Source organism: Podarcis raffonei, chromosome 16, assembly GCF_027172205.1.
Source record: "Podarcis raffonei isolate rPodRaf1 chromosome 16, rPodRaf1.pri, whole genome shotgun sequence".
NCBI lineage: Eukaryota > Metazoa > Chordata > Lepidosauria > Squamata > Lacertidae > Podarcis > Podarcis raffonei.
The window spans coordinates 16,653,784-16,679,123 of record NC_070617.1 but is presented as its reverse complement, the minus strand read 5'-3'; the positions used below and the strand labels follow the sequence as shown (position 1 = coordinate 16,679,123).

Here is a 25,340-nt window from a genome sequence, read left to right as displayed (position 1 = left end):
TTTATATGTATGCAGAGTTGGATAACTCTTTCCCTGGGCATCACTATAGTGAAAAATTTAGGTTCTTTGCAAAAGTCAAGAGAGGAAATCCAGTTCAGTTTTAGTCTGGAGGTGTCAACAATAACTATGAGGTGTATGACTCTACCGTTTTTCTGCCTGTCTGATGTGAGCGGAGTATTCATCATAGGACATTCCCCAGAATCCTTTGCAACATGTAGCAGTTCTCTGGCAAGTGGAAAGCATTCCTGAAACCCACTATTATTATGTAGCCACTGTCTATGCTATGAAATTATGTGCACCCTTGCAAGTCTCTGTAAAGAGCTAAATACCACTGCATGCTGAATATTCAATTGTGGGTGGGGGAATCAGATGTCATGTATCCAATACTGAAATCACGTATCATCAAATTCTTTTGGAGAACGCCTGCAGCAAGCATAAGAACATAAGAGTTGCCGCTGGGTCAGGCCAGAGGCCCATCTAGTGCAGTATCCTGTTGTCACAGTGACCAACCAGATTTCCCAATTGGGGTGGGTGTGAGAGAGAGTGACTTTTTAAAAACTTTGTAAAGAGCAGAACATAGGAAGTGGTCTAAATTCCTTTGACATGATGAGAAATATGCTCTTACTTTTGGGAAATCGCACCCCCTTTCACCCTGGCTTGGTCTTTCAATAGCCTGGCCCTTGAGAGTAGACAGCTGATTCATTCTGGATCATGGTCATTGATCCCTGGTAGCTGCTTCATCAAGGCCACTAGAATTTTGCAGTCTTGAACATGGACCGGTTGCTGTCATGAAGAGCTTTTTGCATTCCAGAAGTAACTTCTAGGATACAAGGATGCTAGACTGAAGCTGCCTTGGGGCTCATAACTGCTTGGCTGTTGACTTGCTTCTCACCAGCTCAGCTTCTACATTTGTAAATAAACAGGTTTTTCTGGTTAAAGCCAAGAGGGTCTTGGTTCTTTCCGTTAAAGGTTAGTTTTACAAATATAATTGGTTGTCAACAGCTGTGAGCTGCCCTGAGATTTGAGGATAAAGGGGGGTATACAGATTTACAATAAACAACAACAATAGTTCAGAACATAGTTAAAACTGTAGAATTCACTCCTGCAGGAGGCAGTGATGACCACCAACTTAGATGCCCTTAAAAGAGCATTACACAAATTCTCCTTGCAGATAGAGGCACCTGACTGGCCAGTGTGAGAACAGGGTACTGGATTAGATGGACCATTGGCCTGATCCAGCAAGGCTAGTCTTACGTTCTTATGTGTGCACATTGAAGTGCATTGAAGCATGTATGTGTGAAACCCTTCTGCTGCTTAGAGATTTTCCTTCTAGATAATCTTAACCCTGAAGGACCCTGCTAGCAACTCCCACTAAAGAGTGCTAAGACATCCTGCCAAATGGATCCCTAGGGACAAAGCAGGGGGTGCTTTTAGAAGTGGAGAATATTGCATTTGTTTTTCCTGATTATAATGATAGTGCTTCCACCCTGTTTTCTCGTGTTCCTTTCACACAACACCACCTGTTGCTTTATGGGATTATGGCTTTTTGATGGATATAGCGGAATGCCGCGTTAAATTGAATTCACACAATGTGAACACAAAGTGACATAATGACAAACGTCATTGAACGTCGCTACACTCTTTCCGCACATGCCTGCTTCTGTTCCCCCATGAAAATGGCAGGAAAGAACTGCATGCTAGCATGACCACTCCAAATTTCATTAGTTTACTCCTGCAGTTTTCTGGGTTCAGGGGACTGCAAATGGATTCCCCCCTGGAATCAAAGAACACAGAAATGAACGCTAAACATGCACTGTTTTCCATTCATTTTCTGGAAATGGCTTTTGCATTGTGTGAAACCTCAACTATAACATAGAAATTAACAGTTAGGGAAATACAGTGGTACCTTGGTTCTCAAACGCCTTGGTACTCAAACAGCTTGGAACCCAAACACTGCAAACCTGGAGGTAAGTGTCCTGGTTTGCAAACTTTTTTTGGAAGCCGAACATGCTCCATTTTGCATGTTACGCTTCCATTTTGAGTGTTACGCTGACAATTTGAGTGTTACGCTGAGGTCTGTCTGTTTTTGCTATTTATTTTGCGTTTTTGTTTTTGGGGCTCTTTTTTGTTTTTTGACTGTGTGGAACCCAGTTCAGTTACTGATAGATTGATTGTGTGACTGCAGTACATTGTTTATTGCTTTCATTTTATGGATCAGTGGTCTTGTTAGATAGTAAAATTCATGTTAAATTGCTGTTTTAGAGGTTGTTTTTAAAAGTCTGGAATGGATTAATCAATTTTGCATGACTTTCTATGGGAAAGCGCACCTTGGTTTTGGAACACTTTGGTTTTGGAACGGACTTCTGGAACGGATTAAGTTTGAGAACCAAAGTGCCATTGTAGAATAAACTGCCATGTGAATGCAGCTAGGGAGGGCGATTTACCAGGGACACGAAACCCAAATATAAGCTATGCCTGGGAAACAAGGACAGTTTGAGCTTGTTAAACGGATAATGTTGCCTGCTGCTCCCTTGACTTCTGCGGCTGTGGGTAGCTCCAGGGTTTGGGACGGCAGCATCCCGGCCTCCCTGTTCGCCCAGGCTTTCCTGTTTCGCTCCTTGTCACAGTGACAGGGTGACAGCAGGGAACCGGGCCTGTTGTTCTGTTTACGGCCATTGTCGCTGCAGCAACAGCCCTCGGAGCAAGGGACACAGCCCCAGCGAGAGGCTGGGTTTGCAACAGCAAGGAAATAAGCAATGTACGAAACCCCAAAGCCGCTGTGGCTTCTCATTGCAAGGCTGGGCACACCCTTGGCTCCGGGTGCAGCTTCCCCAGCCGGTAAAACCTTGGCGGCAGCGGCGGCCTCCTGGAGCAGGAGAAAACGGAGCAGAGAGAAAGCCGGTTTTCGTGACTCACTAGAGGGAGTGAAGTGAGGGGCTTGTGGTGATGGCAGCGGCTTCCCTCGACCCTTTTGTGTCCTCATTGTGCCCTCCTGGAGAAATGTGCCCACACCAGTTTAGGGCTTAGAACCCAACTCCCTGGCATGCCTGCTGCTGTTTTTAATATGCATGGATTTTTCTGCATATGGAGAAGTAGTGTCACAGCATAAGAACATGACCATGTTCTCATGTTCTCACTGGGAGAGCCAGTGTGGTGTAGTGGTTAAGAGTGGTAGACTCGTAATCTGGTGAACCGGGTTCGCATCCCCGCTCCTCCACATGCAGCTGCTGGGTGACCTTGGGCTAGTCACACTTCTTTGAAGTCTCTCAGCCCCACTCACCTCACAGAGTGTTTGTTGTGGGGGAGGAAGGGAAAGGAGATTGTTAGCCACTTTGAGACTCCTTCGGGTAGTGATAAAGCGGGATATCAAATCCAAACTCCTCCTCCATCCGGTCCAACATCCTGTTCTCACAGTGGCTGACCAGACGCCTCTGGGCACAAGCACAAGAGCTCTCTAGCCCTATGGCATCCTGTGGCAACTGGTATTGAGAAGCATTGTTGCTTCCGACTGTGGGGCTAGTAACCATTGATAGCCCTCTCTGCCATGAATTGGTCCCATCCTCTTTTAAAGTCATCCAGGTTGGTGGCCATTGCTGCCTCCTGCAGGAGGTAGTTCCATAATTTAACTACGTGCTGCTTGAAGAAGTCATTTCTTTGATTTGTCTTGAATCTTCCTACAGTGTTTGGGGGGGGGCATTATGAATGACTCTTCTCCTGCAGGGCAGAGAGGGCAGGTCTGCCTGACGCCAAATGCAACAGAGGTGTGTGTGTTTGATATCGGTTGCCAGCCATGCAACCAATGGGCCAGTCTTTTGCTCTGACTAAGCTGGTGCAATCTCAAGACTCTGTCGACACAAAACTGCTGAGCAGACAGCAGGAGTCTGAGCCGCGTCCCGAAATCTTCTTGCTCCCTGCACACCTCTGTGACTGTCAAAGGGCTCGTGAGAGTCGCCCTCCTAAAGGGCCGCTAGGACACGCCTTAGGGTGCTACTGTTGTGTGCCAAAGGGGCACCTCCGAAAAGGGCCACAGCTAGCTCAATAGAAAAGTTTGCAGAGTGATCTTCCTTTCATTATCTTTTTGGAAGTGACTTCCACTGACCTGCCGCCACAGCTACAAATCCCAGTCCGTCACCGTGCGATAACTGTGCAAACTTCTGGGCAGGGTAACTGTGCTGGAGGCAGGATCATAAAAAGCTGCAGCGTCAGCAAAATGGGTGAGTCGTATCCTGCGCTGCCGTTTCCAAGCTGGAACAGATTTCTGCTCATGTAGCAGGTCTTCCCTCTCCTCCTCCTCCTCCTCTTCCTGCCCCCTGCCCCCACAGGGGAACCCCCTCCCCCCAAGCAAATTTGGGGGGCTTCTTGTGAGACACTGCAGGGAGGGGAGAGGAAGGGGAAAGTCTTGCAATGCAAGCGAAACTGCACCTATCTCAGGAATTCCGAGCATTTAGAGAGTGCATCAAAGCACTCAGCTTTCCCGGCATTGCAATTCCCACGACAACCCCGTAAGCTAGGTCAGAATTGTTGCGCTGATATTGAGTGTTCCTGGGAGAGATTGTGGCTTGCTTCCAGCTAGGCAGATCCTTTTGCTCTTCTGTTCTAAGCTGCAAGCAGAATTGCAAACACATACGATGTTTGGACCCTGCTCTGTGGGGACCACTATAGTGGGCGGGGCAGAACTGCAGTGGGCGGGGCTTTTTGAAATTTAGAGCACAGCCGCTATAACCCTTGCAGTGGGTACCATTTTATGACTTTTTATTTAAAATAATCAGTCTTTTAATTAGGTCTGAAACACATCTCTGGCTGTAATTAAAAGAGAGAGAAAATGAAAGTGAGGTGTAATGCTAAGATACCATAATCGTGTCACTTTTTTTAGAAGTGATTTTTAAAAGCTTTTTGACTCACTGCTGTTTTAGCAGTATGGTAAATAGCAATGATCAGAAAGTTTTTGTTTTTTTTAAATGATAATATTATAGCATTATGTTGTTTATGGTGCTATATTTCTTTTTCAAGAAAAAATATTGTTACATGCCACCCCAATCTTCAAGCGGTGCGATATTCCAGAGGTCCAAGCCTTTACCCATTGGTTCGTGTTTCTTTTGGTAATGAGGCACATCAGAGACTGTGGTGTCTTTATGATTTATGGTTTATTTACACATACATACAACAGAATCAGCAATGGAGGGGTTCAGAGCATTACACGCCAAGCGAGTCTTGCTTCTGCCATAGCTGTACCTTTGGATCCAAACAGACTCCACCCATGGCTCTGACTCTGTAGCTTGCTGTATTTTACAGACTGACACCTTTTCACCTCGATCGCCCCACAGCCAACTAAAATCCTAAAAACTTCCTCCTAATGAAAACTCTGGCATTGTCTTCTGACTAACGATCTCAGAGCTCAGGGAGGGGCTCTCCTCCTTTGCTGGCTGCCACAGTCTCTTTTCTGCCGGTGGCCCACCTCCCTGTCTTTGTTCTCTGCTGATGATGGCCCATCTCTCAAGCGATTTCCTGAGCATGGAAAAACTTGTTTGGCCTGTGTTTTGGCACTGCTAAATCCAGTGTATGACAGCCCATCTTAATACTCCAAGCATTGATTACACTCCCAACACTTACTAAATTCAGGAATTATAGGTGTCTGACACCCAGAAACTCTGGCACCAACAAACGCATAGCAACACGTTGTTCTGAAAATGTTTTAGCACTACAGTAGTACCTCGCAAGACGAATGCCTCGTAAGACGAAAAACTCACAAGACGAAAGAGTTTTTCGTTTTTTGAGTTGCTTCGCAAGACGAATTTCCCTATGGGCTTGCTTTGCAAGACGAAAACGTCTTGCAAGTTTGTTTCCTTTTTGATTTTCAATGCATTCCTATGGGAATCCGTGCTTCGCAAGACAAAAAATTCGCAAGACGAAAAAACTCGCAGAACGAATTAATTTCGTCTTGCGAGGTACCACTGTAATTGAAAGATCAATTAATAAAAAACTTAATAGGGTCATGAAATGACACCCAACACAATGGTTATGATAAACGTGTGCCAAGCTGCAGTGGGTTTGCTGTGATAGATTTGTAAGGGCAGAAGCTTAGTAGTAGAGCATTTGATACGCCAGTGGCACTCCCAAGGTTACCTGGTGAGTTTCGTGGATGAGTGAGGATTTGAACCCTGGTCTCGCCGAAGTCCTAGTAGTCCTACACGGTAACCACCACAACACCATTGTCTCTGGGCCACACTTTGGGGACCCCCCCCCCGGGTTTTCATCCAGAATTAGTGACACAAGGCCTGGTCCAATCCCTTGCACCTCCAGGTGGCCTCAGGTAATGAGAAAGGCCCTTTTTGTTGCCTGAGACCCCCCTGCCCCCCGTCAGAGAAGACAACACAGGTTACACATATGTAACCTGTCTGTGGCTCCACAGCCCCTTTGGTGTTGCTGCTGTTGTTCACCAGTTAGGAGTTGGAAAGCCTGGCTAGTTTGCTTAAAATCAGCCAGTGGATCCTAACATTGCTTCACACACACCCTTCCTGTCCCAGGACAGCAGAAGGAATCCAAGGAAACCTGCCTTTATATAAATTGATCTTGGAGAAATTACAGAGTAAGAATGTAGCTGGGGGTAGGGAGTGACTCGTGTGGCTTCTGTGAATGGAATTGGCCAGCCTCTTGAACTGCAACTGATGATGATGATGATGATGATGATAATAATAACAATAACAACTACTACTACTACTACTACTACTACTACTACTATTATTATTACTATTACTATTGCAAAAAGCATCCCTACTGACCTTTCCAGCAGGCCCCAGAAATGCATGAGCACATTGTGAGTCATGCGCGACAGGATACGTCTTGGCCTTCCCCGCCTTCTCTGCGCATGCTCCGCTCTCCTTCGCTGTGTCTCCCCACGGAGAGCAGGTTTGGCAAGACTGTTGTTGAGCAGGGAGGGAGGGAGCCCAGCTGGCGGGGGGTGGGTGGGATTAAGGGTTCAAGAGAAATGACCCCAGAGAAATCTGGTTCGGCTGGTTGGGTGCCTTCCTTTCTCACGTAACTCCCACTCAGAGGTGAGTTTCAGGAGCACCTTTTTTTCTCATTTGGAGGCTATATATATATATATATATATATATATATGTACATATATCACTTGGGTTTGGTGGAGAGACACCTCTGGGCGATGGGACGGCGGCAGGCAAGAAGGGAACCGGCTGGAAAGGTTATTATTTTTTGTAACACCTGCAGTCACGCACAAGGGAGGGCTCCTCTCCCAGAAGCTGAAAAGTGCTGGAATCCAGACGCTTTGATGGAGGTTTTTTAAAAAAAGAAAGAAAAACATCCTTGGTGAGACCCAGGTTTGAATGCCATGATCCCTCCTGAGCAGGTGTTGACCAGGGAGCAAAGAGCTGTGGTTGCCTTTGACAGCTAATGTGGCTTCTTTTTTTGTGTCATCCACACATGTGGCCTGGTGCTTTGCAGCCACAGGAAACGTCGAAACAGGTCTCTGCCCTGGGGACCATACAGTGCAAAATTTTGACAGTGTGGCTAGACAGTCACAGGAGGGAAGGGAGAGGCGAGAGGAGGGAGGCAAGGGTTGTCAGGGCATGCAGTGACATGTACATAATCACGGACAATTAAGGATGTGAGGGCTAAATTAGACACGGCATGAAAAGTCTGTCATTGCCTTGTCTAGTGGTGGCGTATTCTTTGATTAAAAGCAATGGGGCAGTGGATTGGATCGGGAACAACAGTGTGGTGTAGTGGTTCGAGTACCAGACTATGATATGGGAAACCAGGGTTCAAATCTTCCACTCGGCCATGAAGCTCACTGTCACTCTCAGCCTAATCTACCTCACAGGGTTCTTGGGAGGATAAAAATGGAGGAGAACCATGTACGCTACCTTGAGCTCCTTGGAGGAACGGCGGGATATAAATGTGACAATCAATCAATCAATCAATCATAAGGACAGGGGGACCCATCCCCCTCACATCCTTTTTCCTGATCAGAATCTCCCATTTGAGGTTCGCTCCAGGGGGAGAGTGAAAGATAAATCCCTGTGTCCTTCCCCCCACCCCCATAAAATGCACACACCGCTTGATTGCAACAAGCCTCAAAGCTGTTGACAAAGAGAGAAAAACAACAAAATCATTGCCAAAACAGTTTAAAACAACTATTCAATAACGTTCAAGTAAAAGTTAAAATCAGTGATAAACTAAAAACAGATTAAGACACAGACCAATGTTCCATACATCTGGGCAGGCATGTCCAAACAAAAGTGTTTTTAGCAGATGCCGAAAAGAGTACTGTGAAAAGAGTACTGATATCAGTAGTCAGGGAGTTCCAAAGTATGGGTTCTGCCACATGAAAAAAGCCTTTTCTCACAAATGGGAAGAGGCGGGAGGAGGCTCAACATGGCCATGGCCCAACAGGTCACGGAATATTGAGGGGTCCCGGCCCCCTGCTTGAAAATTTTGGGGGGCCTGGGCCTCTCGGTCCCCACCCCCAGATGACACCACCTGTAACAGTCCCAGTTATGCAGAGCAAAGAGGTTGCGAGGGCACATATGGGGTAAGGTGATCTCGCAGGTATTGCAGCCTTCCCTAACTTGATGCCCCCCAATATTCCGCGGCCCGTCGGACCTACCCACAGCCGCGAGGGCAACCCGAGTGCAAGACCTCTCTCCCTTCCTGCAGTTTCCAGCAACTGGTATTCAGTGGGTCACCTAGGAACCTTTCGCCCAACACGGGGCTCAAACCCACAACCCTGGGATTAAGAGTCTCATGCTCAACCAGCTGAGCTATCCGGCCTGGACTAGGCAACTGTCTGGACTTGTCTTGCAGGGATGTTTGTTTGTTTTAATTATCCAAACCTGCTTGGACTTTAAGCCACAGCTGGCACTTTGAATTGGCTGCTATTTGTGCAAAAGTTGGCGCCAAGAGGGCAAGACACCATTGCAATACACAGCGCCTAAAGTGTCCCTCTCCCTCAGGAACATCACCATCAGTCTTAATTGGAAGTTGATGTTCCAGTGCTCCCATCTCCCTCCTCAAGCAGTTCACTTCTATGAGAAGGTGCTATATTGCATTTTACGAGAGAAGAAAATTTTATTGAGAATTTGCATATTGAAAGCACTTCAGATTGCCAACTAGATATTCATTCTAATTTGCTGCGGCTTGACCTAATTTTCAAATTTCATGTTATAGGGCTTCTTGCATGCCTTTAATTAAGTGTATCGTTCATCGGAATGCATTTCAACATCGTGTTTTGATTTATGGACTGGGCTTTTTTTTAATATAACGTTTAACACTCACCAAAAATTCAGATTCATGAATGTCCAAAGCCAAATTTCATTAGTGTGTTTTCAGACTGGGATTAAATCCCTCCTCCAAGTCATATTGGCTAACTAATTCATCCCGGTGGTTCCTCCCTCTCCTTTTTTCCTTTTCTGGAAGCTTGTAAGGATGTGGTTTGGTTTTCTTTCTTAAGTCTCAGGATTCTGATACTGAATTTTGAATAGCCTTGCCCCGTGTTGCCTTCAGATCTTTCTGACTGCAGCTCCCATTATAAATCATGGAATTGTAGAGTTGGAAGGGACCCTGAGGATCATCTAGTCCAACCCCTTGCAATACAGGAATATGCATCTTTCCCATATGCGGATCAAACCTGCAACCTTGGCATTATCAGCACCATGCTCTAACCAACTGAGCTATCTAGGCCGCCGTTTCAAACAGCATGGCCAAGGTGGACTGCTAGCTAGGACTGATGGAAGCTGTAGTCCAGGTATCTATAGAGGGACTCAGGTTGAGGTTGGCTGCTTTGAACATTGAAAGCCTTTATGGTAGGACCTACCTTGAATCTATCTTGAGAGATTCAGCCTTCATGAACCCCTTTCCGAAATGGCCTGATCCACATTTTGCAGATGAATGTGTGGATGGGAACACAGATTTTGCACTTCTCTGAATGTCATAACTGTTTGTTTCATTAAATTTATACAGCAGTTGATTATAGAAAAAACTCAAAGCGCTTTCAGTCCTTGACAGGTAACCTGCTTAAAATCTTATTTGATTATGTCTTTTGAGACTCCTTTTCTGTTTTTTAAGAAAGTGCTGACCAGGGCTGAAAGTGATGTAGAATAGAAGTATAAAGGAAAAAATGTTGGAAGAGAAGAACCCTGTCCCTCAGCAACCTGGTGCCTTCCAGATGTTTTGTTCTCCCTTCGGCACCAACCAGCACATCTGGAGGTCGCCTGGTTGGCAAAGGCTGCTGACTCCTGAATCAGGCAGTTCTCAGTTTGAATCTCACCTCTGCCATGACTTAAGCAAGGCCCCTCACCTTTCCGCTTCTGGGGATCGTGATACTGGACTACCATCCAAGCTTGTTGACAAGATTCCTAGGAGGATGTGTACATAAAGTGCCTTGGACATGTCATATAAATGGGTTGGGTGCCTTCTGAAACTTGCAGTGATGGCCAGTGTATTCAAATTCATGAATACCAATTTCAAATTCAGATTCAAGGAGTGCTGTAATGAATATGGTCTGAGGCCAGGAATAAATTGCTGAGCCCTGTTTTAAATGGCTACTGAACCTTGGAGTTAACATTGTTTTAGGCGTTTCCCATATAATCTCTCCTAGAGCTGAGTCAAATGACCTTTATTGGTTAGTAAGAAATATCTGGGATGCGTGTGAAAGATTTCAGGAAAACCTCCCCTTCCTTGCGGTTTTCTCGTTCATTTTGTTTGCCATCTGTTTAGGGCAGGGGTGAACAGATCAGTGATCTGTTTTCACAGTGATGTTTTCACATGTGTTCATTCAGAAGTTTTATGTTCATTTACACATCAGTCTACAGTTTTTAAAAATGCATGGTTTCAAAATGTATCTTACCCCAAAACAAGCCAAGAAGGCTTTTTTGATTTGTATCTAAAAAAGCTCAACAGCTTTTGGGTTTTTACTTTTTGAAATATGACAGCCCTATTATGGACAAATCTGACTGGCTACCTGGTATCATTATGAAGTTAAAACATAATGAAGACATGGTTCTCACACACACTCTCACACTCTCTGATATCATCAGGCAGTCAAATCTGATTGGTTCTGAGGTATCATCATGAAGTCAGTTCAGAGAAAGGGCAATGCTTCCTGCCCTCATTCTGCACGGAATTCTGAATGAATGAACGCTTGTTCTCTGGAACCCCTGAAAAAATAGCCAAAGGGAGCAGGGGCTTTATACAGGTTAGAAATACCGCATTTTTCCATTTATAAGACGCCCCCATGTATAAGACATCCCCTATTTTGAGGGACTCAGATTTAAGAAAATGGGGGAAGATATATAAGGGTGTATAAGACACCCCATAATTTTTGACATTATTTTTTAGGGGGGGAAACCTAGTCTTATACACGGAAAAATACAGTAGATGCATTTGGGGCAGGGGTTGTCAACCTGCTCCCTACCGCCCACTAGTGGGCGTTTCAGGGTTCTAGATGGGCGGTAGGGGATTCTATGGCGCAAAGTGAATCCTCCTTCCATTGAGCACTGGTGGGCGGTAAAGAAATTTTACCATCAAGAAAGATGCATTAGTGGGCGGTAGGTATAAAAAGGCTGACTACCCCTGATTTGGGGTCTACCCCCTAACCTTTTCCATCCAGTAGCCTGGCTTCTAGTGCTTTGTATGTTGGCCTTCCTGGTTATGCTGGCAAATATGTACTGGTAATTTAAATGTTCCTCCTCTGTACAATGGTGAGGAACAGTATAGCTATGTGCTCTGACATTGCACAACAGTGTTGCCTTTTGTGCAGGAGAAGACGTGGGCCTTGTCTTGAGACATCATATCCTGTTCAGCATAGTCACCAATTACTAGCACTGATGGGTGTGTCATTTGTACACCTGAGGATGCTTCCATCTTCTTCTCGTGACTTCTAACCATTCAGCTGCCTTTTTTCCAGGCACATGGAACCAAGCACCACTTCGGTATTAATTATAATTATCAAAGGTCATTGGGTAAAAGCCCCTGTTAAATAAGTTTCAGTAAGAATTTGGGGAAATGTACTCAACGTTATACACTGGTGATATATATACTGTACAGTGTACCCATTGTTGTCAAATGTAAAATGACTGAAAATGATTTGGTTCCATTGTGGACTTAACATAATTCCTCTAATTCCTAATCAAAAGTTTGAGGAATACTGACTTCCCAAGTCTCAGTCTGGATCCGACCATTTCTGGTGTAATTTTTTTGCTATTCAAAATAGCTTCTTCTCCAGCACTGCTCTTCTGGGGCCCAAATGAGACACCTTGCAGGGCTTCTGCCAGTCTGAAGATAAAATTGTGGTCTAGGTCACGGGTAGCCAACATGGTGCCCTCCAGATGTTGTGTACTACAATTCCCATAAGCCCCAGCTAGCACGCCCAGCCATCATGGATTATGGCAGTTGTCCAGAACATCTGGAGGGCACCATGCTGATGACTCCTGAGGTAGGTGAACCAGTCGCCTGACGTGGGAACCTTCCCAAGTGCGGCTACATAAGCAGAAGTATACAAATCAAAGGAAGTCATAGTTGCATTCTGTTCTGCCTTGGTCAGCTCCCACTTGGAGTCTTGTGTCCACCACAGTTTAAGAAGGATATTGCCAAGCTTGAATGTGTGCAGAGGAGGACAACCAGGATGATAAAAGGTCTGGAAACCAAGCCTTATAAGGAATGGTTAAGGGAGCTGGGTATGTTTAGCCCAGAGAAGAGAAGACTGGGAGGTGATATGATAGCCATCTTCAAATATCTAAAGGATTGTCACATGGAAGATGGAGCAAGCTTGTTTTCTGCTGCACCAGAGGGGAGGTGCTGAGCAATAGATTCAAACGATAAGAAAGGAGATTCCAATGAAACGTTAGGAATAATTTTCTGATGCTAGGAGCTGTTTGGCAGTGGAACAGACTCCCTCACTGGGGTTTTTTAAGCAGAGGTTGGATGATCATCTGCCAGGGATTCTCTAGCTGTGATTCCTACATTGCAGAGGGTTGGACTAAATGACTCTTGGTGTACCTCCCAACTCTATGATTCTGTGATTCTATTCAACGTTCCTACGCTACTTCCAAGATCCATTTACTGTTGACTAACTCTGTTAGGGAGCCATTTGACTCCTCAGTATTTTCTGCCCTGAACCACTCCATGGTTAGGGTTTGGGTTTGGTCGAGATGTTGACCCTGGGCCACTGACTATGTCAGTCTTAGTCAAGCTGACGTTATGATGAGACTTTGGGATGTGTGTTATGGCATGACATCAGCAAATCTCCCTTGGCCAAGCAGTGCGGCGCATGCAAGATACAGCTCACACCATCCTGTTCAGCGGAGGAAGGTCACTTACTCACCGGACAGGTACTCACGTCTTTATCTGATGTACCAACATGTTAGGACTCAAACAGTGAGGATGTCGCATTTTCTTCCTCATTCTAAATGTGGAAGTCAAACAAGAGCATGACTGGCTTCTTCAGAAATGTTTGTTCATTACAACATCCAATGTACCTGACCATATCCTCGTACGCCGCGTTAATTCATCCAAAGAAGGCTTCGCCAACCTGGGGCCCTCCAGTTGCTTTGGAATTCTATTCCAGCTGTGCTGGCTATGGCTGATGGAATTGTGGTTCAAAACATCTGTAGGGCCTCACATTTCGTGAAGGGTGATCTGAAGTAACTACAGTGCCTGGTTTCGTACACACAAGTGCCAACAAGGTTTAAGATCCCTAATTCACTCATTACAGATATGTGACGAAAAAGTGGAAATAAGCCATTTCTGAGTAGGGTTGCCAGGGCAGGAGCATCCCAGACCCTGAGATTTGAGAGTTCAAACTTGAGACCTGCGTGCTGTCTCTGGTGATGTCACAGAGTTGGCCCCTGGTGATTCTTCCTCTGTGCTACCTCCCACCACTGGGCCATGGAGACGGAAGTTAATTGGGAGAGGGGAGGAGTGTGCAGAGGAGGGCAGACTATGCCATAATTTGCAGCTGGCTCCTGCCAGACTGAAGCTTGCAAGCTGCACACATAGTTGTCCTAACAATTTTTTTAAAGGTACTCTTGCCCACCTGGAGATTCAAGCCCTCCACTTGCCACCAGGAGGGAACCAAGCAAACTTGGAGACTACAGATCAGTCCTGGAAATCTAGCAACTCTATATCAGGGTGCCAGAAAAGTATCTGTTTGGGAATTTAAAAAAACTCATCAGCCAAAGTTGTCACACACCCTTTGTGGAATAATTGAAAAGTTCCTTGATTTATGAAAAAGGCCCCCCCCAGCCCCCTCTCAATTCGACAGACAACAATATTGAGTGCTACCTTTTGATGTGCTGGTGATTATTCCAAGCCCCTGGAATATATGTCATACTCCACCTGCTTGACTGGGGCACTGAATTTAGGCAGGGGAGAATAAAGGATTCTGCATTTAGAGCTTACTGGGAAAGAATGCTGGCTGTAAAACCATATACTTGTATTATGAGATGAAGAATGAAACAATTATTATTATTTATGTAGTCCAAAATATCTGGAGGGCAGCAGGCTAGTAAAGGCTGCTTTAAGATGATATAATTACAGTATTGCATGACAACAAAACGGTTTGTGTCCCAAAGAACTGCTTCCCCCCTGTGGCACAATGGGTCAGTGCATCTGGCTGTTAACCAGAAACTTGGTGGTTCAAGAACAAAACAGAGCACCCGGGTTCCTATTCTAAGGGCTGCTACAGAGTTGGTGAGTCCATGTCTCTTGCCTGTGCCACTTGAACCCCTCTGCTTATTGAAAACCATTATGTCATTGAAAACGATTATGTCATGGAGAAAGACTCTAGCTTATTCTTCTCTGGTCTCTGAACCCTGGTGTCCCCCAAGCCCCAACTGAGTGCTCTAAGCACCACACCACACTAGTTATCTGGACCCTTGGCCTGACTCAGCAGAAGCATTCATCCCCGGTTCCTTGTCAAAACAGTTCTGTGAGCTGAGCCAAGGCTCTGTCTCCTGAGTCAGCTTTGGCAAAAGCACAAGCACCACATTTCTCGATGGAATTGGGTTCCCCGCCTCCAGACGGCCCTAACCATTGAGATCCCTGCCGCCTCTGCCGCCTTTGAAATGGTGTTGCATGCTGCTGTTTACCTTCCAGGTATCTTTTGGCCAGGCGCCCGTTCCCTGGGTGTGAGAGGGCTGATTCAGTCAGGTGGCATGAGAAGGGATGAGGAAGGAAGCTGAGTTCTCTCTCTCTCGGATGCAGCCGTGTGGCAAAAGAGGCTTTTCTCTTTCATGGTTATGTTTTCTTTGCTGACTGAACGCAGAGTCCTAAGCAAACACCATTTACTGACACCACCTAAAAAACACATATCAGGTTTCTTGTGCCAGGTTCCTCTGGGCAAGGGGATGTTTAGGTGTCAGGTAGCCTTGGTGCCCTGCAGAGGTTTTGCACTACAGCTCCCATCAACTCCAACCAGTGCTAGCAGGGGCTGTTGGGAGTTGTAATACAGAAGGGCCGTGGTGGTGGGGGGGCTGATGGGAGTTGTAGTCCAAAACATTTGGAGGGCACCCCATCGGTGCAGGCCGTCTTAAAGGAAAGGCCAGCTCTTTGCCACAAAGTCCTTCCTCCTGTGCCTCGGTTTCCTCTCTGAAACAGAACAGGATGGGACTAAACTTGGAAGATTTGTTTTGATCCAGGATCACCATGTCCCCTGGCCTGACTTGACATTTCAAGGTTTTGGTTTCTTTTGAAGCTCTGTGCAGGTGGGAGAATGAGGGGGTTGGATTCTGAGGTGAAGTGAAACTGACTGAAATGTTTCAAGCCACAGTCGGGGAATGCCAATTTGAATGTTTCTAGAAAAGTAGCACCTTAGCCTGTTTTCTCCTTGCAGAGAGTTCTTTCATGCAAGGGGACGTCCCACAGGGAAACCCTCCACCTGGCATCTGAAGTACTGCACAGTGGTACCTCAGGTTAAGTACTTAATTCGTTCCGGAGGTCTGTTCTTAACCTGAAACACCACTTTAGCTAATGGGGCCTCCCGCTGCCGCTGTGCCGCCGGAGCCCGATTTCTGTTTCTTATCCTGAAGCAAAGTTCTTAACCTGAAGCACTATTTCTGGGTTAGCGGAGTCTGTAACCTGAAGCGTATGTAACTCGAGCTACCACTGTAATCCATTATATGAACTCAGAAGTTCACACAGCCTAATTCCCACCACATTCTGGGGCATGTGCAGATATCACCTCAGGGTGAGAAGCTGCCAGGCCCACCCTCCACCTTTCTCCTCCCCACAGTTTACAGTTTCACTCACTATGTCTGGCGTGTTGTTCTGGACTAACTGTCCATCCTACCTTCCCACCCTTCCTACGGAAGAAAGTGGTGTGGAGGGAGAGACCCGAATGAAGGTATAATCTACAGCAGCCGTTCTATCGGGCTATAAGAGCAGGAGGACAGGCCTGTAGGTCTCTCTGGCCATTCTGCCAAAAGATCATCACCTTTTTACTTCTCCATGAAATATTTCCATTCCATCTGGTCATTGCAAGAACTGTTACAGAGAAATAGTACCTGAGCGAAATTGTTTTTTTCCTCCTCTGTTCCAGCCCCTTTTCCTTTTGTGTTGTGTCTTTAAGCCAGAGGGCAGGAACCGACTTAGCACTGACATTTGAAAGCTGTTTTGGCTGAAAAGCAGGGCAAAAACTTGTGACTGGCAGGGTGCAGGGACTTCAGCTAACTGCTACCTTCCCTTCCCCCAGCTTTAGCAGTAAAGCAGTAATAATGGTACCCTACTTTGCAGGGCTGTTGTAAGGTTACTGAGGCAGCATAGGCAGCAAAGTGGCTTTCTGGGCGCAGATCTGTGTACACGTTCTGGGAAGCAAACCCCGTTGCACTCAGTTGGACTTTCCCTGGAGTAAACATGTGTAGGGTTGCACTGTATGCCATGTTGATTACTTAACTAAAATGCCATTGAGGAGACATGTATGTGCTGTAAGGAGGGTGACCTTGAGCTCGGTCACTGCCTCTCAGCCTAACCTACTTCACAGGGTTGTTGTTGTTGTAGAGATTAAATGAGATAGGGAGGAAAGCCATGCGAGCCACTTTGAGCTCCTTGGGGGGGAAAAGGTGGGATATAAATGCAATAAATAAGTAACAGCAGAGAGTTTATGGCAATGATAAGCTGCATTTTTTTTAAAAAAATGCAGCAATTATAAGCTGTGTTTAAAAATAAAACAATGGGGCCCTAAAATAAAAAAAATATCTACACTAGCTGGTGAATCCCTTTTCCTTTACAGGGAGCTCTGCACGCACAGCCCCTCCTTGCCTGGGGAAGTCTCAGCAGTTTGCAGGCGGAGGGAGGAGATCCCACAAGCTGTGGCAGAGCCCAGGTATCTGTGCAGGCAGGTTTACCTGGACTCTCTGGCCTGTCCGCTTCCCTGGAGGCAGGAGGAGCCTTCTGCAGCTGGTGGTTCCGGCTCTGGAAAGGATCCATGGGAGGCCAGGCAAGGAGGACACCTCTGCTGCAGGGGCAGAAGGGCTTGAGGTGGGGTGGGAGCTGGGGTGTGTGGAGAGAAGGAGTGGGGCAGAGAGGCCCTTTTTCTGACATGCCATAAAAATGCAGCCAAGGTCTCCTTCAAATGCAGCGAGGGTCCTTTGTGGTTCCTGCTTTCCTGTTTCGTGTGTTTTGTTAAAATGTCACCAGTTAACGGCAAAGAAATAAGATAATGGCAAAGAAAGAAATGTAAGCCCACCCACAAGCCACACTGTAGGGCTATCCTCACCTGACTGCCATGAGGTGGTCTCAGGGGCCAGTCCCTGCCTCTCACTCTCCCCTACCTCACAGGGTTGTGGTGTTGGGGATTGAGCATGGGGGGGGGGAGATAGAGAACCGTGTAAGCTCCATAGAGAAAAAAGTGGAATATAAAGGCAAATAATCATACAGTGGTACCTTGGTTTAAGAACAGCTTAGTTTATGAACAACTTGGATTAAGAACGCTGAAAACCCGGAAGTAGGTGTTTCGATTTGTGAACTTTGCCTTGGAATAAGAACATGTTCCACTTCCTGTTGAGTGTGTTCCATTTGTAAATTGAGTCCTCCGCTGCTATGGGAAAGTACGCCTTTGGTTTAAGAACGGACTTCTGGAATGGATTAAGTTCGTAAACCAAGGTACCACTTTAACAACAACAACAACCAAAACCTCATGCAAAGTGACAAGTGAGCGAGCTTTTGTGTCCTCCAGAGCTCTTCTTCCAGAGCCAGTGTGGTGTGTGAGAGCCAGTGTGGTGTAGTGGTTAAGAGCGGTAGTCTCATAATCTGGGGAACCGGGTTCGCGTCTCCGCTCCTCCACATGCAGCTGCTGGGTGACCTTGGGCTAGTCACACTTCTCTGAAGTCTCTCAACCCCACTCACCTCACAGAGTGTTTGTTGTGGGGGAGGAAGGGAAAGGAGAATGTTAGCCGCTTTGAGACTCCTTCGGGTAGTGATAAAGCGGGATATCAAATCCAAACTCCTCTTCTTCTTCTTGCAGCAGGGCAAGGTGGGGAGAGAGGAAAAGAGAGAGAGAGAGCTAGGTACAGTGGTACCTCAGGTTACAGATGCTTCAGGTTACAGACGCTTCAAGTTACAGACTCTGCTAACCCAGAAATAGTACCTCAGATTGAGAACTTTGCTTCAGGGTGAGAACAGAAATCGTTCTCCGGCGGCACGGCAGCAGCAGGAGGCCCCATTAGCTAAAGTGGTGCTTCAGGTTAAGAACAGTTTCGGGTTAAGAACGGACCTCCAGAACGAATTAAGTTCTTAACCCAAGGTACCACTGTATACAGTGTATACAGTGGTACCTTGGTTGTTGAACTTAATCCGTTCCGGGGGCCCGTTTGACTCCCAAAACCGTTCAAAAACCAAGACGCGGCTTCTGATTGGCTGCAGGAGCTTCCTGCACTCAATCAGAAGCCACGTGGGACATTTGGCTTCCAAAAAACAATCTGTGTTTGTGGCGTTCGGGAATCGATTTGTTCAGGAGCCAAGCCATTTGACAACCAAGGTACCACTGTACTTTTAAAGCCTGCAGACTTTGAGGCTTCAGCATCATGCCCAGGATTTTCTCCGCTCTGCTGCTGTTTTGCTCAACATTCTGCTGAAATGTCCTGGAGCGCTTGGACCTTGGGTAGCACCGACATTGCCCAGATTAGTGATGTTTTTATCATCTCTATTTCAGGGCTCTTCTGTTTGGGCCACATTTTATTCTGTTTTCCCCGTGCTTTCTAGGCACTGGTCTGAGCAGTTTTTCTTTTGCCCTCTCTGCTTTCCCTGAAAAAGACCCGTTGTTTACTGCTGAATTGGGACAAGTGTCAATCTGCAGGGAACCTGACTGACGTTCCTTAGGGTTCAGTGGTAAACAGCTGGTTTCCCTGGAGGACGTGGGAAACCTCTTGGAATCGTGCGTAGAAAAAATGGGACAAGCAGATTCAAGTGAGGATGAGCCCTTAATAGACTTTTTTTGGGTATTGTTTGAATTCTATTATGGTGTAAATATTTTTTCTAATGATTATGTTTCATATGAGTTTAGCTTTTTGTATTTTATCATTTTTTTGTATTTTATCCCTATACCTGCGGGTATAGGGTGGTATACAAATAATAATTATTATTATTATTATTATTATTATTATTATTATTATTATTATCATCATCATCATCATCATCATCATCGTAAGCTGCCTTGAGTCCCGGTCCAGTGAAGAAGTGGAATTATTATTATTATTATTATTATTATTATTATTATTATTATTATTACTATTATTATTATTATTTCCATCCCACCTACACAAGATGAGCTTGCAGATTGTCACTTAACCCTTCCCTGTCTCCTCAGGTGTGCTGGCAAAAATCCTGGCATCCCAGAACAGCATCACTGCAGTGCTTGGCAAAGATGTGGTCCTCCCCTGTTCCTACCAGGTCTCAGAGGGCGAGAGGGTGGTTCAGATCACGTGGATGAAGCGGCGGGAGGACGGGACAGCCCAGGAGTTGGCGGTGCTGAACTGGCAACACGGGACCTACGTGCAGGATGCCTATTCAGGGCGAGTGCTGCGACAATCCAAAGGATCCCTAGAAGATGGCTCCATCCTGCTGAAGAATGCGGTGCAGGCCGACGAGGGGGCATACGAGTGCCACCTCATTACCTTCCCTGGGGGCAGTTTTGAGTCCAGCCTGACCCTCAAGATTCTAGGTAAGGACCTCCTAATGAACCCTCAAACTGAGCCCTGGGTCTGACTTGGGTGGTAGATCTGTCTGGGCTGGCTTCAGGTGAGGGTCTGCAGAACTGAATGCTGTGCAGTTAAAACCAATCCCTGCACATACAAAGCTACCATATCGGGGGAAACGCTCTTACATTAATCTTCCTGACATGCTAGTGTTGTTGGTTTTTTTATCTTCAGGGATTATTATTTTTTAAAATGCATATATTGGATTATTGGATATTATTTTATCTGATAGAATTTGCTTATTTTAAAGTCATATTTTTATCGTGGCTTATTTGCCTTGAATTGGGTTGTTTATAGGATGTGCAACCCTTGTTGCATATTTTGTGCTTTCTACCAGCGAGCAAACTGCCTTGGGGATACAAATTAAAAGTGAAATGACACAAAAGGCATATACAGTGGAACCTCGGTTGTCAAACGCTTCGGAAACTGAACAATTCGGAACCCGAATGCCAACAACCCAGAAGTGAATGTTGGGATACTGCCAGGGAGACAAAGGCCATCACTGCCTCCACGTCGACTCCGGACGTCCACCGATCTCCCATAGATACAGTATCACATTTTCCCCCCACTTAGGATTGTACTCAGCACTCTTTGTGAACTTAATGGACTTAGACTTAGTCGTCCATACTCTGTATGCACCTTTTTCGTACCCCATGAACAAACCATGTGCCCCACGCTTCCCAAGCTTGTTGCTCTGTGGGGTGTGTACCCACATGTCAGAACCAAAGAGTCTCATGCGCTTGACGTTCGGTTTCTTACCAAACATCTTCTCGTAGGGAGTACAACCAATAGGTGATGACAGTCTGCGATTATAGGAATAAACAAACGTCGACAGAGCTTCCCCCCAAAACTTCTCAGGGAGGTTGGCATCATGCAACAAGGTTTTCAGGCCTTGAAGCAAAGTCTGATTTGCTCGCTCCGCAAGCCCATTCATCCATGGCGATCTAGGTGTTGACAAGTCATGCTGGATTCCCTTCTCAGTCAGGAAAGCTTCAAACTGCTGAGAATTGAATTCCCCTCCTCGATCAGTAAACAAACAGCCGATACATTTACTGTGAACATTCTCCAACCAAGCACAGAATGCCTTGAACCTAGGAAACGCTTGCGATTTCTGCTCAAGCATAAACACATGAATGTACCTAGAAAAAGAATCAATCAGTACCATGAAGTACCTTGCTCCACCCAAAGAGGGCGCAAGTGGACCAACCAGGTCTGCGTGGACTAGCTGGTAGGGTTTGGAAGCCTGCCTGCTAGACTCCTTGCCTTTTGGAGCAACCTTCACCTTGTTCTCTGCACAAGATACACATTTCATGTGAAACTTACAGGGTTTGATGTTCAAACCCTCAACCAATCCAGGCATCTTGGCCAGCGCTTGCCAAGACATGTGACAAAATCTTCGATGTGCTTCATGAATACATCCTGCATGAAGAACTTTGTTAGTTTGTGCAACACAACAAGAATCAACATTAGACACAGCAACAGCATTGTCATCATAAGTTAAACAGAACAAACCATCTATAAACTTTGCATGCAAAATGTCCTCTTTGCCTTTCCTGATGACACAGACGCTCCTCTTGAAGGAAATCTCAAAGCCACGCCCAGTCAGCTGTGGGACACTAAGCAAATTGTCCGCAGCACCTGGAACAAAAAGTACATCTCTGATGGTAGTGTGCAGACTTGCAAGTTTCACAGTCCCTACTCCTGCAATTTGCAACGTCCTTCCATCAGCCAGGTGGATCTCTCCGTCTTAAGGTGTGAAGGAGATAAACAGGTGCTTATCTTTTGACAAATGGCGGCTCGCACCAGAGTCGACGATAAACCTGGCCTTGGCCTTTGGAGCAGCTTTTCTGGCAAGCAAAACCTTGTTTTCCACCGGCGTGGGCTTTTGCTGCTTGCCCCCCTGCTCCTGGCCATCAAACTTGCCTTTAGCCTTTGGTGAAGCAGTGCCAGCAAACAAAGCCTTGTTTTCCACTGGCGTGGGCCTTTCACTCCCCTTATGCTTCGGGCCATCTGCAGGCATCTGTCTCTGTTTACTTCTGGCCTTCCGGCCTCTGCAAAGTTGACCTTGGCTCCCATGGGAAACAGAGCTCTCAGCTGCCGACTCCTTGGCTCCCCCTGGAGGCTGGAATGCTGCCTGGGATGACATCACAGTCAGCTCCCCCTGCAGCTTGCAACCGGTGCCCTCGGCATCCCTGCATTCACTCGCATTCTGGGAAACAGCCAGGACCTCCGATGCAGTCAAACTCTGGGCTGGAATGACTGGCAGATGGGCTATCTTCAAAGCATTCCACATCTGACGTGCAGTCGTGTTGCCAGCTAGCGTTTTAATTTCCTCCAGAGAGACGGATAAGACTATTACGTCCATGGCCTTCGAATCTCGGGCCTTCCATCCATCTGTCAGAGGAACTGGAGGGGCTTCACACACAGTATGCCACACTCCAAACTGACGCAGCAAACTCTCACACCATTTTGCCCAGGTCTCATAATTGTGCCTGTTTAACTTTGGGCACTCAGCAGCTTCAGAGGCTTGGAAAAACTCCATTTCTGCTCTTTACTTGAGCCGTGAGTCTTTTTCACTTCAGAGACTCCTTATCTTGGCTCCTCATAAATCTTGAGGCCTGCTTGGCTCGGCTCCCAGGCCAATTAGCCGGCCGGAGTTCAAAGAGGCTGCCGCGGCAACAGAAAAGCCTCATTTGGTTTCGCTTTTCCACACATACCTCAGCAGTCTATCGCAGTCTTACTCTCCTGTAAGTGCCGTGAATCTGGGCCCGAAACCTGTTGTTGGGATACTGGCAGGGAGACAAAGGCCAACACTGCCTCCACGTTGACTCCGGGTGTCCACCGATCTCCCGTAGATACAGTATCAGCAATTAGCGACATGAGCTCCAGAAAATAGCTTCCCACATTCCTGGGCTGATGCACGCTCTATCAGCAGAATTCACACAGCGAAAGATGCACAGCAGGAGAGCATTTTTCCAAGTTTATTCAGCGTTGGTCAGAACAAAGAAAAACATGACTGCCTGCTTGCGTGTTCAAGCACAGAGTGAAACGAAAGCAATAGAAAACATAAACATCCTGTGAACAGGAAATACGCAGACTCTGTGACTCACATAGCCTGCTCCCTTTTAAGGTGGAACGGAAATATCCTAACAGTGAATGCTTCCGTTTTTGAACGTTTTTCGGGAGTCGAACAGCTTCCAGGGATTTTTTCCCCTTTTTTCTCCATTGAACTTGCTGGCAGCCCTTTGATCCTTGGTTGTTGAATGTTTCGGAAGTTGAACAGTCTTCCGGAACGGATGACGTTCGACAACCGAGGTTCCACTGTATGTCTTTGCACGGAGAAGTATTCATATACCCCAACCTCTGCTTGCAGCCTGAAGTCTGAGACTCAAAGTGTACACAACCACACACCAGCACACACTTCACCCTGGTGTAATCTGACGGGTGGGAATCAGTTCCCTTGCTGAGTTTCTGGGAATGTTCACACTAAATCTGTCATCCACCATGGCTGTTAAGCCACTTTGGGGGTCTTCTTTCATAAAATCATAGATTTGTAGAGTTGGAAGGGATCCCCAAGGGGTCATCTAGTCCAATCCACCACACACACACACACACCGCTGTGCAGGAATCACAACTAAAGAATCACTGGCAAGAGGCCTCCAGGAAAGGAGAGCCCTCCACCCTCCCAGGGAGGCCATTCCACTATCTTTCCCCCCCAAAAAAAAGTTTTTATTCATTTTATAACACAAATAAACAACACAAACAGGAAAACAAACAATACAAACAGATTCTTGTCTTATCCTTATTTTTTCTAAACATTGTTAGGCGGGCTTCCCCAAGTCCCCCCTATCTGATTTTCATTTTACCTCATCTTTAGCAGTTTACATATATAATTTCTAACCATTTTTTTTATCACACTTACTTTAACCATAAAAATCTTCACATTTTATCACTTGCAAATAATGCTATTTTAAAATACACTATCTTCTACTTCTAACCCTGCAGCCTAAATCCACTTCCAAAGCTATTCTAAGATTTAAATATTAACATATTTCTTCAAATATTCCGTAAACTTCTTCCACCATCTCTTCTCTCTGGTCTCGGAGCCATTCCACTATCTTAACCACTCTTTGCCCTCAGAAAGTTCTTCCAGATATTTAGCCTCATTTTCCTCTTCCTCTGGCTGCAGTTCCCCCGTTGCCCACCTTGAACCTCGGCCCCCCGCTGGAGGAGGGGCAGGGCCGGACTCTGGCTGCCTCGTGCACTGCGGAAGGGAACCCCGTGCCCACGGTGACCTGGGAGACGGAAGTGCGCGGCACGGACAGCAGCCGCGTGTCCTCGCACCCCCGCTCGGCCTCCGTCACCAGCGAGTTCTACGTGGTGCCCGGGCGGAGCATGCATGGCAAGGCCCTCACCTGCATCGTCTCCCACCCGGGGCTGCAGCACAAGAAGAGGATCACGCACACCCTCAACGTGGCATGTGGGTATCTGCCGGCCCTCTGGGATGGGTCAAACCATCTCCGCACAGAAGGGGTGGTGTGGGGACTTTCTGGGCACAAGGGTCACTCACATCCCCTCAGGGACCTACCTTTCAAGGACGATGTGCTTCCGGTGTTTGTGGCCGGAGGCAAAACTAGCCAGAGCCACAAGGTTAGCTCTTAAGTTTAGGCCGTACATTTAAGGCGCATTTAAAGCAAACGGCTGTGGGGAACTGTAGTTTCCACAACTCAGCTACATTTACCTATAATCCGTGGAAAACTGCAGTTCCCAGAGTTCTTTGGGGGAGGTTGTGAGCAGTGGATGTGCTTTAGATGTATGGTGTGTGGCCTGTTGTATATAGAAAGTCAGTTTTCTCTGTGTACACACACACACACACCCTCCATTCTCCCATATGAGCAAGCAAGAGGCAGGATCACAGTTGAAAGGCACATTCCCACCAAGTAAAAGGACCCAAGGAGGGTGCTGTGCAAGCCAGCCAGGGGTGGGGTCTAGGGAGGTGGACATGGCATGAGAACTGTCCTGAGGGCCAGATAGGAAAGCCCAAAGGAGCGACCTTTTGACCTGGGCCTGTCGTGCCTCACCACTGTCAAACCAAGATATCCAGCCCAAAGCTAAGGCCAAACAGTGATTTGGCAA

General features: G+C 46.6%; 1 protein-coding gene across 1 annotated transcript in view; it reads left to right on the top strand.

The window, feature by feature from the left end:
• NECTIN4 (nectin cell adhesion molecule 4) overlaps window positions 1–25,340 on the top strand; it is an 80,731-nt gene that overhangs the window by 42,013 nt on the left and 13,378 nt on the right. Inside the window, exons 3-4 of the mRNA XM_053368828.1 lie at window positions 19,817–20,170; window positions 24,394–24,684. Coding sequence (XP_053224803.1) covers window positions 19,817–20,170; window positions 24,394–24,684 — 645 coding nt within the window. The remainder of the gene's footprint in view (window positions 1–19,816; window positions 20,171–24,393; window positions 24,685–25,340) is intronic.